The 15596-nt window shown below is 53.4% G+C and overlaps 6 protein-coding genes across 6 annotated transcripts; 3 read left to right on the top strand and 3 right to left on the bottom strand.

The window, feature by feature from the left end:
• Positions 1-1005: 1005 nt before the first annotated feature.
• On the top strand, positions 1006-2058 carry CkaCkLH20_11215 (uncharacterized protein; the record flags this gene model as incomplete). Its single annotated transcript, XM_038893929.1, has 1 exon — positions 1006-2058. The coding sequence occupies one exon, from the start codon at positions 1006-1008 to the stop codon at positions 2056-2058; it is 1053 nt and encodes a 350-aa protein (XP_038740755.1).
• Positions 2059-3061: 1003 nt separating this feature from the next.
• On the bottom strand, positions 3062-3882 carry CkaCkLH20_11214 (uncharacterized protein; the record flags this gene model as incomplete). The annotated part of the gene is made up of 3 exons (XM_038893928.1): positions 3062-3489; positions 3549-3691; positions 3749-3882. 3 exons carry the CDS (start codon positions 3880-3882, stop codon positions 3062-3064), a joined length of 705 nt encoding a protein of 234 aa, XP_038740754.1.
• A 735-nt stretch (positions 3883-4617) lies between these two features.
• On the bottom strand, positions 4618-6542 carry CkaCkLH20_11213 (cytochrome P450; the record flags this gene model as incomplete). The annotated part of the gene is made up of 6 exons (XM_038893927.1): positions 4618-4665; positions 4745-5121; positions 5186-5797; positions 5858-5902; positions 5997-6078; positions 6132-6542. 6 exons carry the CDS (start codon positions 6540-6542, stop codon positions 4618-4620), a joined length of 1575 nt encoding a protein of 524 aa, XP_038740753.1.
• A 1101-nt stretch (positions 6543-7643) lies between these two features.
• Positions 7644-9032, top strand: CkaCkLH20_11212 (aromatic prenyltransferase; the record flags this gene model as incomplete). Its single annotated transcript, XM_038893926.1, has 2 exons — positions 7644-8776; positions 8849-9032. The coding sequence occupies 2 exons, from the start codon at positions 7644-7646 to the stop codon at positions 9030-9032; spliced, it is 1317 nt and encodes a 438-aa protein (XP_038740752.1).
• A 1213-nt stretch (positions 9033-10245) lies between these two features.
• On the top strand, positions 10246-13457 carry CkaCkLH20_11211 (cytochrome P450 monooxygenase; the record flags this gene model as incomplete). The annotated part of the gene is made up of 5 exons (XM_038893925.1): positions 10246-11289; positions 11341-11918; positions 12423-12663; positions 12721-13093; positions 13144-13457. 5 exons carry the CDS (start codon positions 10246-10248, stop codon positions 13455-13457), a joined length of 2550 nt encoding a protein of 849 aa, XP_038740751.1.
• A 240-nt stretch (positions 13458-13697) lies between these two features.
• CkaCkLH20_11210 (uncharacterized protein) lies at positions 13698-14950 on the bottom strand (the record flags this gene model as incomplete). The annotated part of the gene is made up of 2 exons (XM_038893924.1): positions 13698-14801; positions 14909-14950. 2 exons carry the CDS (start codon positions 14948-14950, stop codon positions 13698-13700), a joined length of 1146 nt encoding a protein of 381 aa, XP_038740750.1.
• Positions 14951-15596: the final 646 nt, after the last annotated feature.

Below are 15596 nucleotides of genomic sequence, written 5' to 3'. Positions count from 1 at the left end.
GCGAAGACTCGTAAGCCTGCGGCAGAAAAGGCGAGGGCGAGGGCATTTCCGGCGCCTCCTTCAGTGCATCTGCCCCAGTTACTGTCAACAACGTGGCTTGGGATCGTGGATTGAAGTATCTCTCAACCTACCCCGTGATGAGAATGGTTCTCTTGTTTGGTGGAGCCATGGCGTACTGGTGCAACTTGTTGACTCTGGACGTGTGATTCTGATGTTAGTGAGATCAACAGCCAGAATAACAACATCGACTCCAATATTTACTTAAGTAGTTATTCACATAGCTTTATTTGGAATTATCACCGTATCTCAATGACTTGCAATTCTATGATATTCGAACTGAAGCTTATCAATTCATAACATCTGATTTCACGCTCACTTCAACGTCGTATCTCGCCGAGCGGATGCTCATCTCAGTGGTTACTGATCCTCTCGGCTCGCTGGCCTTTCCGCGTATAGGTTTTACATTGATTTGCAAGGAACAGGAAATGAAGAGATATGCATAGCTCATATTTACAGTTTCTAAATCCCTGGCTGTTGCACCCACTCTCGGACATGTTTAATAATCGTCCCGAGGATGAGGAAGTGGGGCCGTGCTTGAAGATGCTCCGGCGCCCAACGGAGTGGGTCACTTAGGTTCGGCCCATACCCGGACTGGGTGCTCCGCACGGGCCGCTTGACATAATGCCGTCCGCTTCGTGCATGCTTATCACAACTACAGAAGCCCTGGTGTTTAGAGGCGGATGAAGGTCATGCCGGTGGGAGGCCGTTTGCAACATCATCTTCACCACATGACAAACTCAGTGCTAAGATGTGGATGGAGGTCATGTCGCCGTTAACTCATTTGTAATGTCTTTGGCCACGATGGTCAAGAATATCCATAGCCAAGACACAAATATAAAGTACGTTCAACCAGACTCATGGTGCTTTCACTTACAGTATCTAAGACTTTCAAGCTACTGAAACGCATATCATCCCCCAAACAACTTCGTAATCAAGAAATCAAAAATGTCTTCCAACCACGCCATCGTAATTCAGGCCGCCGGCAAAGCCGATATTGTCACAACTTCAGTCCCCAAGCTCCGAGACGACTACCTCATCGTCAAGGTCGTGGCCGTCGCATTGAGCCCAACCGACGTTCTTCATATCGACCTGCTTGCCTCCCCCGGAGCTCGAGTCGGCTGCGACTACGCCGGCATTGTGGAAGAGGTCGGTTCCGAAGTGACCAAATCCTTCAAGAAAGGAGACCGCGTGGCCGGCGCCGCCCATGGCTCCAACGCAGTGTATCACGAGGATGGCACCTTTGCGGAGTACATCACCGTGAAGGGCGACATCCAAATCCACATCCCGGACAACGTCAGTTTTGAACAAGCCGCCACTCTCGGCGTTGGCATTATCACGGCCGGACAAGCCTTGTACCAGAGCCTCGGATTGCCTTACTTTGACAAGCCAGCGTCGGAGAAGCTACCTATTCTTATTTACGGGGGAAGTACGGCGACCGGAGCCTTAGCTATCCAGTTCGCAAAGCTATCGGGACTATACGTGATCACGACTGCTTCCCCGCACAACTTCGACTATCTCAAGGAGCTGGGTGCAGATGTTTTCCTGGATTATCATTCCGAGACAGTCGTCGAGGATATCAAAAAGCTCGCCGACGGTAACTTGCAGCACGTCCTGGACTGTATTTCGACGGAGCCATCCGCGTCAATCAGCGTCAAAGCAATCAGAGAGGCAGGAGGTATCTACTCTGCTTTGCGCCTTGTGCCGGCTGAGGTCGTGACATCAATCAACAGCAATGTTACGCCGAAGATGACCCTGGCGTACACCGCCATTGGTGAAGCTTTTCAGTTTGGTCCTCAGCCGATCCCAGCCAACCCGGACGATTTCGAGTTTGCCAAGAAGCTCTGGGCGGATACCGAGAGACTGCTGGAGGATGGGAAGATCAAAGCGCACAAGGCGACTGTCAATGAAGGAGGAAACGGGCTCGCCGGTGTGCTCCATGGCCTTACTCTTGTTAGAGAGGGTAAGGTTAGCGGGGCGAAGTTGGTGTACACCTTGTAGATGTCAATTACGTCCTGAAAATCTCAATTCAACAGTCTTGTGGTACTTTCCAACGATTCTTATGGTATCTTACCCTCATCAATCCGCAAGCTGAGACAGCATGCAACATTACCGGCTTTAGACGTCATCGTGTCCGGCTATGGTACCCCCACGAAGTTACATGTAAGTTAGCAGAATTGACTTCAAGAACTCGGAATCAACAACGACGACATGCAATTGAATGTATTCAACAGAAGCTTCAGGCCTCGAGTAAATTCAATTCAATCAATACTTTAGCAAACCGAACATGCATCTACAAGTCAAACGGCGGCGTCTGTGTAGTTCGGAAATTGAGGCGACATGGCTGCGTGTAAGTTATGTTATGCTTACCGTAGCATGCATATCAACGTGGGCTGACAGCATCATACGGCGTTAGCGTCCTAACTCGCAATGGCAATTGGCTAAGGTAATGCTTTTCAACATGGCCGACTGCCATTGGCTTTTGTTTCAGGTTCCAATGCATATGCATGCATAGTCGCCGTTGCACAAACTGCCAAGTATGCGCAGGCCTTTTGTTAGACCACCCTGGCACCCTATGTTTTCTTCAATTTTGGAATCTTAAACCTCCTGCTTATTTGAATTGGAGATGCCGAGCTTCTCTGTTATCGCGCAAACAACTTTACTACTGACAGAACGGTTCAGCCTAAAGGTGGATCGGTTACCAGACTGTTGAATGTATGCAGGCTCGGGAAGAACATCACATTGCAACTGGAGGCTATCCTCAGAGTTGGTGGCATGCGGGTTATATGATAGCTATCTAACCATAAATCTATGTCAAAAGAGTGGGAGAAGAAGAGTTTCAAGTTCTAACGAGTGTTCTGAGCTTCAATTTCAAAATCAAATGAGACAGAATAGGAAAACAGAAGAGAGCATCATCGGCATCCTTGGCTGCTGAAGCTGACTCTCCGGGGCGTGGGGATTGTGACGAATATTTGGAGACAAAGTTATAGTTTCGAGCTCCAGCTTAAGCAGCCCGCTTCTCAAGGCCGCACTTCTTCAAGCACGACTCGACCTTAAGAACAAGGTTCTTGGGAATAGCCTGGCGCACCTTGTCAATGTCCTCGCCAGCAATGCTTCCGCCAAAGGAAGTCGTGATGACGTCGTCGCTCAGAGCAAAGGTCTGAGCTGCAACCATGGCGGTACCGCCCTCGTCGGAAGAGAAGGACACGACAGCCGAGGCAGGAGCGCACTCAGGGTTGACCTGGGTGTGGAAGGATCCTTGAGGGAAGACGGTCATCTGGTTGGGGCCCAGATCAGCGCGAATCACTCGCTGTTTGCCGTCAGCACCGACGACGCCGGCTTCGGGCACCATCTCGGTCAAGATGCGGCCTGAAGTGACGACGAGGAACTCCGAGGCGCGGGGGTGAAGGTGGAGGAAGCTCATGGCGCAGGCTATTCGAGACTTATTGTTAGTAAACTTACACCGAAGACTGCACGATCCTGTGACTTACCAGGCAACGAGGCAACTGCCATGCTTCCGCCAAGGCCGGTCACGGCGGGGAAGGTCACGCGGTTGGCGAGGGCGACCTGGCTCGTGTTGAAGTCATAGACGAAGTCCTCGTCGTTCGGGAGAAGCTTGTACCGAGCAGCACCACTAACAAGTAATGGTGTTAGTGGATGAGTTGAGTATTATTATTGGATCATGACTTACGTGTCCGCAAGTTGAAGCTGGGCAGTCAAACTCAGACCCGTGGCAGAGTCGTTGTCGCCTCTGCGGTGGTGAGGAGCAGCCATGGCAAGAGAGGAGAGGGCCATGGCGGCAATGGAGATAGTGTTGATAAACATTTTGAGTGTTGGATATATTGATGATGTGAGAGAACTGAGTTAAAAGGGTGTTGTTGATACTGTCTGTCTGTCTTGAGATGAAGCTGTTGATCCAAGTCAATTATTCACTTGGCCTTGACATGGCTTTTATACGAAATCGCGTCCTCCATTTCTACTTCAAAATTTCGATGAAGCATCTGAAAGCAGTCGTGAGATTCATTCCAAATCTCTTAATCACTGTAGATGTCTGACATTATTGCGCCCAAGCCCTGTCGACGAAAGGACCTCGCAGACTCTCTGGAGCTTCAATGGACCTTCACCAGCTGAACACGGTTACACCGCCAGGCTCACTGCTTCGAGGTTTGCCCGGAACTTGAGTATTGACAAATACCTCATGAGAAAAGTGTCAACGGGATTGGTCCATTTCCGCGTCAATTCCGCAGTATTAGGCGCAGCCTGGAGCATTTGGCTTCTGGTGCCAGAGATTGGGGCTGAGTCTGACGTGCTGACGTAGAATTACCAACGAGGCCGAATCAAACCAATAGCATATCACGAAATGATTTGAGTGGTTCGGTAAGCTTAAAAAGGCGTTAAATTGAACGTCAGCATACCGGTCGGACCTCGCACATCTACTATCACCGTTGTTTTCCCGACCTCTCAGCTACATCATTCAAATGTTCCGGACCATGCATGCCTTCCAAACCTCAAGCTCACATGTCATTGGATCATGAAAAACATTTTGATTCCATCTTATCATCATTTCCTCGGCCGAATAAGAATATGCTTCGTGGGGTTCGGAAGAATCTGGTGAGATCGCGTCAGAAACGCAGCTTCGAGCACGGGAAGTGCATCAACCAAACAGACGTATCGCTGGGTTACTCACATATTGACCCGAATGAAAGTCTTGGTATCGCTCACTCACACCCTCCTCCGGGCTGATCTGATAGCGGGCGAGAAGCTTGATGAGGAACATCTTGGCAATAGAGCACCCAGCCCAGCGGCCTGGGCACATGTGTGAGGCGTAGCCAAAGTTGACATCGTCTCTTGTCGCAGCGCCCCAGTCATACTTGTTACCGCCGATGGGGGTCGACATCTTCTGTCGGAGCTCATGATAGCGATGCCCGTTCCACTCAGCCGCGTTCTCGAGGCTCGGATTTGATAGATGGGCCGCTGTCATGACCACCTCGAACACGGTGCCCGCGGGAAGGACAACTCCGTTGGGTAGAGTCTGGGTCTTGTGGATCTTTTTCATGAGGTTTGCTGCGACCCTCTACAGTCAGCAAACCGAACTTGACTTTCAATCGGCCGAGGAAATGTGACTTACATGCTGCAGTAGGGTGGTGTTTATGAGTCTCCTTGCAAAAGCTGTCCAGAAGCGACAGCCTGCGCAGACTATCCTTCGTGAAGACCCAGTCATCCACGCGCTGCCCGAGTTCATCATTTGCCTCCTTGAGAACGAGGTCGACGTAGTCGGGGCGGAACGCAAACTCATACACAACTTGAGTCGTCGAGGGCCCCGGTGAGAACACAAACGTGAAGGCAAAACCAATCAAGACATTGGTGAGGTACTTGTAGTCCCGACGCTTATCATCCGGTGCCATTCGGATGAGCTCCTCGAACCAGTCGTTGTTGATCGAACTAGTCTCCAGCCCCTGGTCAAAGGCGTCGGCACATGCCTTCATGAGGGGTGTGAAGAATGCGGTTGCCCGCTCTAGCTGATCGTTGACTTTGCGCACGTCTTTCGAGAAGGCGGCCGTGATGCGTGCCATTATGGGTCTCTGCGCCTTGAGAGCCTTCATTACGGGTATCAGTGTCGCTGAATACTTCTCAAAGATGTCGACCACCTCAGGGCTGAAGCTGTCGCCAAGGATGACTCTCCAAATAACGTGTGAGTACACGTGTAAGATCTGCGGCTGCATAATGACAGGCTTGGATGCTGTACAAACAATGTCAGTCAACCTTAAGAAAATGGGTGTATGGCGACTTTGAAGCTCACCTCCCTTCGAATAATCGAAGTCCATGACCTGAGCAATGCCTTCGTCTAATGCCTGTGAAATTACATCCAGGTGTTTGTCTTCAGCGCAAAGACAGACTGTCAGCAAAATGACGTATCTTGGAGCACCGAGAGTCCATACCAAAACCCGGCATACGAGCAGCAAGATACTTGTAGAGGTAAGGCTCCTCAAAAGGGGCACCATGCAAGTCGCATAGGAAGAACTTGAACCTGTTAGCCATGCGTGTTTCCACGTACGAAAAGGAAGATAACGAACTTCCTTGCGCGCTGGAGCGACCTCCTCATCCTTCTTCTTGCAAATCGCCAGCCAGTGTTCGGGCGCCAGCAGAACTAAATCGGAGCCTTCATATATCGCATCAGCCCATCCGCCCGATGAAGGACCAATACGGGTATCCTCACCATCCAAGGCTGTGACCTTGAAAACACCACTTTTCACCTGATTGTATCCCTTCTCGATAATCTCAACGCCATGGGCTGCAAAGTCGTCCCTGCTCGCGAACCATGTCTTCGAGCTGGTAATCTTTGGTATGGACCGGTCCGACGTGATACGGTTGATGATAACCGGAACCACCACAGCCAGAGCTATCACTATGGCGAGAGCCTGCGGGTTGCTCAGTAGACCAGCCAATTGAGGTGGCAAGTGTAAAGGTACAACTGTAGAATCCATGTTCAAAACGACTTGTGCTACAATATCCAGATTGAAGTTGCGAAAGCGGTATGGAGTGAACTAGAAGAAGAAGGAGGCACAATAACAAGATGTTGTTTACTTTCAAGGAGCTATGATCTTCTTAGCTCTTTCACATGTGGCACACCCTATAATAAGAAAGCGAAAGCGATCGCGCCTGGCAAGTGTCCGTCAGCCAGCACTGTCCAGCAAGACGTCTGTCCACAGACTTTACCGGCGTTTCGGTCACGCCTTCTTCAATAAGTGACGGATAGCGAGTTCTCAGTGCCAGGTCTGAGGCAGCCTTCAACTCTTCAGATGGCGGTTGACGGACATTGAAGGGGTAAAAAAGGACAAGACGGACGACCTCGGGTCCTTCCCCGAGGTCCGAAGGCTGGTCGTCGGCCTCCTAGCAAAAACCTTCGTGATCGTATCCGGTTGATCCGACACCCGGATTCAGACCGGATGATGGATGGGACCGACATTCTCGAGGCCCGAGCTCCGTTGCGCCGGGCCCTGAAGGGCTGAGGCTCCTATCAACGCGTGAACCTCGGATTCGAATTGCTAAACGCGGTGTTGTCCGACGGTTCGAGTCGCTTAGCATCTGCTTCGTTTGACAAGGCCTCTGTCAAGTGTCATGCAGTTACGTATTTTTGCAAAACAAAGCCAATTTGGGCAGAACTTGAGAAAGCTGGGCAGAATTTGTGAGCTGGGAAGGATTCAGTTGCCACGGCCGAGTCGGCGAGGTCCCGGACTGAAAGCTAAACGTTGCGTAAAAGTCGTCGAGGATTGTTGTTGAAGAGATGCAAAAATTGTCTGTGTCGAACGGGAGTCCGTAACATCTCGTTAAACATCGTCCGCTTCAGCCTTATTGAGTGATCCGCGAAATAGAGATGATTGAGTGACTCGAGTCTTGTTTGAAGTCCTCGTTCGAAGTCCCTTTGATATATAAGCCCGACTCATCACCGTCATCTTGGTTCGTTGTGCATCTTAATTATTTCATCCCGAGTTCATCGCTGTTTTCTCTCCCCTTTTCGTTGATTCAAAACCCGACAGCCTACGCTTTTGGCAAAAAGAACCCGACCCGAACCCCAGCCAGGCATCATGGTCAGCGCAACCCTCAGCCCCGGCTCAGCCCAGAGCGAGGAGAACTCCCAGTTCTGGTGGGACGAGATCTCTCATCCCCTCTACTCCCTCATGCAGAGTGCTGGCTATTCTGTCGAGGACCAAGAACAGTACGCCGACTTCGTGAACCGGTTCGTCGTCTCGTCGCTGGGCCCTCGTCCAAACACCAACAAGGCCGGCGCTCGCCTGCCTCACTTTGACAGCTTCTGCTCCGACGACTTCTCGCCCGCGGAGCTCAGCTGGAACGTAGGGCTGACAAGGTCCAAGATCCGCGTCGGCTCCGAGCCCATCGGACCTTTTGCTGGAACCTCGAAAGATCCCTTTAATCAGGATGAGCCCGAGGTCGTCATGTCGCGCCTGCTGCGCTATGGCAAGGGCGACGTCGATGCTGAGTTGTGGGAGTTCTTCAAGAAGCACCTTCACGTCGAAGCAAAACACGCCAACACCATCGTGTCGAAGATGGCACCCAATGAACATATGACAACGAACACCATTTCTTTTGATCTCGAAGGTGATCACCCAGCACCGAAGGTCTACTTCTACCCTATCCCCATCACCCTGCTCACAAACAACTACGCCGGCGAGCTCATCACAGACGTCATCTCTCAGCTGCCTCTGAACCTGATGCCATCATTCGACTACGTCCGTGACTTCGTCTACAAGTACAAGCACGAACGTGACAACATCAACATCCTCCGCCTGGAGCTCATTGCCTTCGACGCAATCAAACCCACAGACGCGCGCTTCAAGCTCTACTTGCGCATGAAGGAGACGTGTCTCGCGCGTGTAGAAGAGGTCTACTCTCTCGGGGGCTCCCTCAAGGGCCCCGAGATCGAAGGCGGCCTGGAGCTCATCCGCTCGTTTTACATGCACGTCTTGGGACTCACGGCTCCCGAGGAGGATCTCCCGAGGAGCACGCACAGAACGGCGGGTATCATCTTCAACATGGAGATCATGCACGATCGACGTGAGCCGCTGCCGAAGGTGTACATCCCGGTGCGACACTACGGCGGAACGGATTTGCGCATTGCGCAGTCGCTCAGCAACTTCTTCAGAGCTTGCGGGTTTACGCATCTCGCGGACACATACGTCGAGGCGGTGCAAAAGGCATTGTGAGTATTCCCTCATGTTAACATCTCATTGCTTGATATCAAAAGCTAACAAAACATCTTCCTCGTTGACAGCCCAACTCAGGACTTCTCCAACACTATTGGGAGACACTCGTACGTCGGCTTGTCGTTCAACAAGGAGGGACCTTACGTCACAATGTACTATAACACCATGACTTTTTCGGCGGGTAATGAGCGGAATCCCGATGGCAAGCTTGTTGGGCCTGCGGCGTGGCAACAGCGTCATTTGCTAGATTAATTGCATCTTTGGTTAGTTAAGCTTAAAAAGCCAAGAAGTTCTTAACCTTTTCCGAATTGTTGACCCCTGGTATCGTCAAACCCTCCAAAATGGTAGAGAACAATAATTATTGATACAAAAGAGTCCAAACTTTGTTTCCGGGAAATCTTGTTGACTTGAGTAAGAAAAGGCCAAAGCTACCGAACCAATGACCCGTTGCAAGTCTTCACACCACCATTGACAGACAACCACATCAACAATAGACTGAACCAAACCATCACTTTCTTCAAGATTCGTTCGTGCCTTCCCTTCGCAGAAGGTGGAAGGGCCGCCGAGTCTGTGCGAAAGAGAAAGCTCGAACCAGTTGGTGAATACGGCGTAAGGAGTGACAAACAAGTGACAGATCTGACACGACGTGGGAAGATCAGGCTGAAACTAAACACCTCGCCTAAGTCATTTGGCTCTAACACGTTGAGATTGCTGGCGGTCCCTTATGGGCAGAGATGGGTTCGAATCCTATCAGCGTTAACTGGCTGTTTCTCCTTTTGGCTCAACTGAGATGAGAGGTCAAAGCGATCAGTGTCAGTTTCACAAAGGGTCGTCAACTCGGTGCTTGTTTCGTTTGAACGTTTGTTTCGTTCAGTCCCAAAGTCACACGCGAGATTTCCAAGTCTGTCTCCGGGGCCGTCCGGACGATTGAGGGGACTCCGGCCGGCTGGCTCCTCCGAGAATATGGACGACTCTGGTGCCCCAACCCTCCACGTCTGACATGAGATGTTGTCCGGACGAGGCCGGATGAAGAACGCGAAACCCGCGTAGCTCGATTCGGCCAGCGTTGAGAGCGAAGGGAGCTTGGAGCCGAGTGTGAACCCGAGGCGGCGTGGGAGGCCGGTGCCGACGAGGGCTCCGTTCGGACTGCGTGGAAGAGCCGCAACATCTCGAGCTCCCGCGGACGTTGGCTTCTCTTGGGAAGGCAAGCGAGTGCCGGAAATGGGATGAGCGTGGAGTTAATGCAGCCCTACGGCGGCAACATATCCTCATCCAGAGCGTTGTGAGATGAAATGGTGTCTTCGCGTGCATCTTGGTCAGCCATTCTCCCGTCTTCACATGCCCGATGTTGGCGTTTTCTGCGCTCAAACTATATGTTCTAGACTCGGCGCTGTTTCCAACCCCTTTCACACCACTTGGATCGAGAAAAAGAAGTGCACAAAACGTCATAAACAGAGTTGCAGCTATGTCCGAATTCGCGCTCACCAGAACGACTACCCTGCCCGTAACGGCGGTGGTCGGCGCCCTCGCGCTGTGGCTGCTCTACCGCGCCCTCCTCCCGCGACCCATCCCCGGCATCCCATACAACAAGGCCGCGGCGGAGTCGCTCCTGGGCGACATGCCGGAGATGGTCGGCCACGCGCAGAAGACGGGGGAGATGTACGACTGGCTCGGGGCGCAGAACATCAAGCACCGGTCTCCGATCGTCCAGGTCTTTGGGCGGCCGTTCAGCAAGCCGTGGGTCATCATCACGGACTTCTACGAGACGCAGGACATATTGATGAGGAGGGGGAAGGAGTTTGACCGTTCCGAGTTCACCGCGGACGTGCTGGCCGGGGTTATTCCGGAGCACCACAGCAGGTGGAGGACGAACGATGAGTACAAGAGTCGGAAGCGGCTTATTGGGGATATCCTCACACCCAGCTTCCTCAACAAGGTCGCCGCGCCCCTTCTTCATGAGAGCACGATGCGGATGACGGCTCTGTGGAAGGAGAAGGCTCGGCTTGCGAGAGGCCGTCCGTTCTGGGCGCTGAAGGACATCAGTCACTGCGCGCTGGATGCTGTTCTGGGCTTCACGTTTGGTCCTGGCATGGAAGGCACGAGTGCGACTCAACCTGACGTGGACTTCCTCTCATCAGTGCCGTCCTTGCCATCTGAGGAGACCGGCAAAGATGGGAGCGACAAGCCTGTGGTGTTCCCGCATGCGCCGCCTAACCCCGTCATCGAGGCTTTGCTGAAGTTGTCAGATAGTCTGGAGACGGCGATGAAGTCGTTGTTCCCGGTGGCCGCGCATTGGGTCGTGCGCCAGAAGAAGGCAATGAGGAGAGCGATCTGGCTCAAGGAGGACTTGCTCCGGCGACAGGTGGACTTATCCACGGCCAGGGTGCAGTCGGCGTCAGGGGAACACGCCATCCGGTGCGCCGTGGATGAGATGGTACGCAGAGAGAGCACCCAGGCAGCGAAAGAGCATCGACCGGCGGCCTTCCATTCGCGAATGTTCTACGACGAGGTAAGTCCAAGATAATCTCAAGAACCCACCAGCGCTGACGCCGGAACGTAGCTTTACGGCTTCACTCTCGGTGGCCACGAGTCGACCTCCAACTCCAACCAATGGGCCATCAAAACTCTGGCGCGCCACCAGGACCAGCAGACCAAACTGCGCGACAGCTTGCGAGAAGCCCTCCCCGCAGCTGTCGCTGAAAAGCGCGTGCCGACGCCGCAGGAGATCATGCAGATGCGGTGTCCGTACTTGGAAGCCAGCATCGAGGAGCTGTTACGCGTATCGCTCACGGCGCCGATGTGCGTGCGCAGCGCGACGCAGGACACGCAGATCCTGGGATACCGCATCCCAAAGGGGACCGTCGTCTTCCAGGTGTGGAACCAGGCGAGTTACACCCAGTCCGGGTTCCACGTCGACGAGAAGCTGCGGACGCCGGCCGCGCGGGCGGCGGTTGCAACGGCCAAGGGACCGGCAGGCAAGACCATGGGTGACGAGTCGGAGTTCGATACGGCGGCGTACGTGCCGGAGAGATGGCTGGTCAAGTCTGAGGACGGGACGAGAGATGTCTTTGATGCGAGTCGCGGACGGAATATGATCTTCAGTATGGGTCCTAGAAGTTGTTACGGGAGAAAGCTGGCGTATGTGCAGTTCCGGATGATGGTTGTGTTGGTGTTGTGGAGTTTCCGACTTGAGGAGCTCCCGGCTCACCTCAACACCGCGGGGGCGTATGATAAACTGACGAGGGAGCCGCATGATTGTTATGTGAGGTTGACGGCATTGCCATTGTAGACGTTCTGGTGAGAATTGAAAAGATATCGAGATGAATTGAATATGAGAAGTTGACGAGAGGTGAAACTTGAAGGGAGTCCCCTGTGAGAACAGGTCTGATTATGTCATCCATCCGAGAACACCGGGGCCGTGCGTCCGGGGAAGCTCAGGTCCGCCGACACTGTGCGCTCAGTGCAACTTCGCGTCACCACGAGCTTCATGTGGTTGATCCCGGCATCGCGCCCAGTTTTCCTCGTGTTCTTACGGACTCATTCTCTTTCTATTCATTTTAGCATTGAACGCGCAGAAATCAAGTTGGCCAACTTCCGTACCCATTTGTTCCGGGAAAGTATCACAATGGTTGCTACCCGCAGGTCGTCTACGCGACTGAGCGCCGCGACGTCGGATGAGAAGAAGACGGCGGTCTCCGAGAAGCCGAAGGCCACCCCCAAGTCGCAGTCTAAGAAGGCCGCCGATAAGAAAACCCCGGTAGAAAAACCAGAGAAGTCCACTGCTGCGAGCCGTAAGAGAAAAGCAGTCGACGCCCAGACCGAACCTGAGCCAGAGCCCAAGGTCGAGGAGAAGCCGGAGAAGCCTGCGGCAAAGAAGGCTAAAGTGAGAGGAATATGAACTAGATCAGTCAAAGACCTGGCTAGCTGACCTCATCTACAGAAACCTGCGGCCGGAAAGAAGGAGGCGCCGGCGAGAAAGTCCAAGGATGAGCTGAAGGCCCTCCGCGACGCTTCCGCTTCCGTCCCGGACATCAATCCCGATGCTGAGCGCCGGGATCCGCCAGAGACACGATACTGGCTCATGAAGTCCGAGCCAGACGTGCGCATCGAGGACGGGTACGAGATCAAGTTCTCTATCGATGACTTGGCCGCCAAGAAGAAGCCGGAGGGCTGGGAGGGCATTCGGAATTACGCTGCACGTAACAACATGCGTGATATGCGTAAAGGCGACAAAGCTTTCTTCTACCATTCCAACTGCAAAGAACCCGGGATCGTTGGTATCATGAGCATCGTCAAGGAACATTCGCCGGACTGTGAGAGACCCGTATCCACTCTTCGACGAATCTCGAGCTGACTTTACTAGGGAACGCTTGCATCAACGATAACCCGTACTATGACGACAGCGCTCCTCACGACGGAAGCAAATGGAGTCTCGTCCATGTCAAGATTGAGCACAAGTTCCCTCGTATTGTGCCGCTGAGCCTTTTGAAGGAAGTCGGACCCAAGGGTCCTCTGCAAAACATGCAGCTCCTCAAGTTGGGTCGTCTCAGCGTTAACAAAGTTACGAAACAGGAGTGGGAAGAGGTCATTCGCATGGCGAAAGAGCTTGACGAGGATAACGAGTGGGACAAGGCGGTCGAGGAGGGGAAGAAGTTCCCAAATTACTCGGCGGCATGAAGTTCGCCTGAAGCGAGAGGCCGTAGACAAAGACGCGTCAGTGAAATGCTGCGGCAAGACTTTTCAGACCCACGAAGTATGCTATTCGGATCGATGGACTGGCTCTTCAAGTGGTATCAAAGGCTTGGGCACCGGTCGAAGTCCCATCCGAAGTCATTTCTATTCCTGTCAAATGCGCAATTCGAGCGCCGCTTTTCCCATTCCACTTTTTGTATATTATTACCCACGTTCCGCCAGCAGCTATGACTGCAGTTTGCCCTTGGTATGCTCCAACACAGCCTTGATGCCCTCGTCCAGATTCTTGAACAGGAGGACCAGCTCGATCCATACCAGACTCTTCTTCTGCAGCGTCTCCTTGTCCGAAGTCTCATCCAAACCCTTGCCCAACCTCGACAGAACCTCTCTGAGTCCAAGGGCAAACGCGGCCGTATCGGAGCTGACACCCACCAACGGCAGGCGGACATAGCAGTTCCATGTCGCCGGGTGCGCGGCGTCCATCTCTTGCATGACATCGACGACGTGCTGGATGATCTTTCCGTGGGAGGAGACCTTGGTGAAGGTGGCGAACATGTCGAAAAACCTCTCTGCGACTTCGGGGTTGAAGAACGGTTGTTTCCGCGAGATGTCGAAGATAGCCATGGGTATGGCACCGTCCATGGCGGGGTTGTTCTTCAGGGCCGTCGCATCCTTGTCGTCGAGTGCCTTCTTCTTCTCGGCGCCCGGCGTCGGCAGCTTGAAGCCCTCTTCGCCATCCTCATCCTCGTCATCATCGAAGCGGATCTCATCGTCGTCTTCCATCTTTTCGCCAGCCAGGGGGTTGGCGTCCTTCTTCTTCCCGCTACCCTTCTTCGCCTCCATCCTGGCCAACCAGTCCATCTCGCACCTCGCATACTCGATCCACAGCGTTCCCTCGGTCGTGCAGAACCGGCATCCGCGCATGAAGTAGCCTCTCGCACCGCCCATATCGCCATTCTTCGCCGAGCGTCGGCCGGCGTGGATCCACATCTCGGCATCGGTGGGCATCATTCTCAGAGCGGCGGCCATGACTCTCCTCCAGCGCTTCGAGGCCTTGACCTCCTCCGTGTATCCGAGGTACTCGAGCCACAGGTCTTTCCGGCCGGGGTGTCTGCTAATGGCGCGTTCGTAGATGGCGAGGACGCGGCCTTGCGAGGCGTGCTGGGACGTCACGTGGCCGATCTTCATGCGCTTGCAGCGCTTTTGGCGCAGGGCATCGAGGGACTTTTCCCATTTCGCGTAGGAAGAGAAGTCATCGGGATTGGAACGGGGGGCGAGGATGCGGTGTTCAAAGTCGCTGCGCTTCTGGACGATGGTGCGGATTTCGTCCTGGGAGAAAAATGTTAGACCATAGTTCTTGATCGCATGTGAGAGAAAAGTAGGAGACTTGCCTTGGTGAAGATTTCCTTTTCCTCCCATTCGCGCAATTGGGGGACGGAGCGCTCCAAGTAGAAGCGAGCCTTTTCTGCGACGGCCATTTTCGCGGTTGTGTTGGTGTGGTGCGGACGGACGGCCTCTTTGTGAGAAGATCGCGAGATCGAGATCTGCAATGCTTGCGAAGAAAAAAAAAAGTTGCGAGGCTGAGCACGGATCCATCAAACGAGTGGGGCAAATTTAAATTATGGATCCCCAAGAGCTTCAAGATGTGGCGTGATTCGCTGCTGGGATCCTTCAGCCTTGCGCCAAGCTCCCGCACGGCGCTAAGCCCCAAAACCTCGTCTCATTGGCTCAAATCAAGCATCCCCTGTCAACCAAAATCAACACTGAACGGAAGCTTCAGTGGGTTCCCTCGCTCGTTTCTGTCATCATCTTCCCTGCAGCCCAGCTCCAAGCTCCACTGTGACGCCCGAATGCCCCGGGGGGCCGCTGGTCTCCCCTCTGCTGTGAGAGCTGTTGGTGGTGGTGGTTTGCCCGCAATGTCGCACTCACTGCTCTTTGCATGCCGAAATCAACACAAACGAACCTAAACACGCGATCCGGGCCGCCGAGGCACACGCTGCTGCAACCTGCAAACTGCAACCTGGCTGGGGTATTGGCGTTTGCGCTGCTTACGGATACACAGTTCACATTGTCCAAGTCCTCCCTGCCCTCCCACTTATTCCCGCCCGCTCTGATTCCTTCTTT

Source organism: Colletotrichum karsti, assembly GCF_011947395.1.
Source record: "Colletotrichum karsti strain CkLH20 chromosome Unknown Scaffold46, whole genome shotgun sequence".
In the NCBI taxonomy this organism is placed as follows: Eukaryota; Fungi; Ascomycota; class Sordariomycetes; order Glomerellales; family Glomerellaceae; genus Colletotrichum; species Colletotrichum karsti.
Note: the sequence above shows the minus strand (reverse complement) of the source record. Positions and strands in the feature narration are given on the sequence as shown.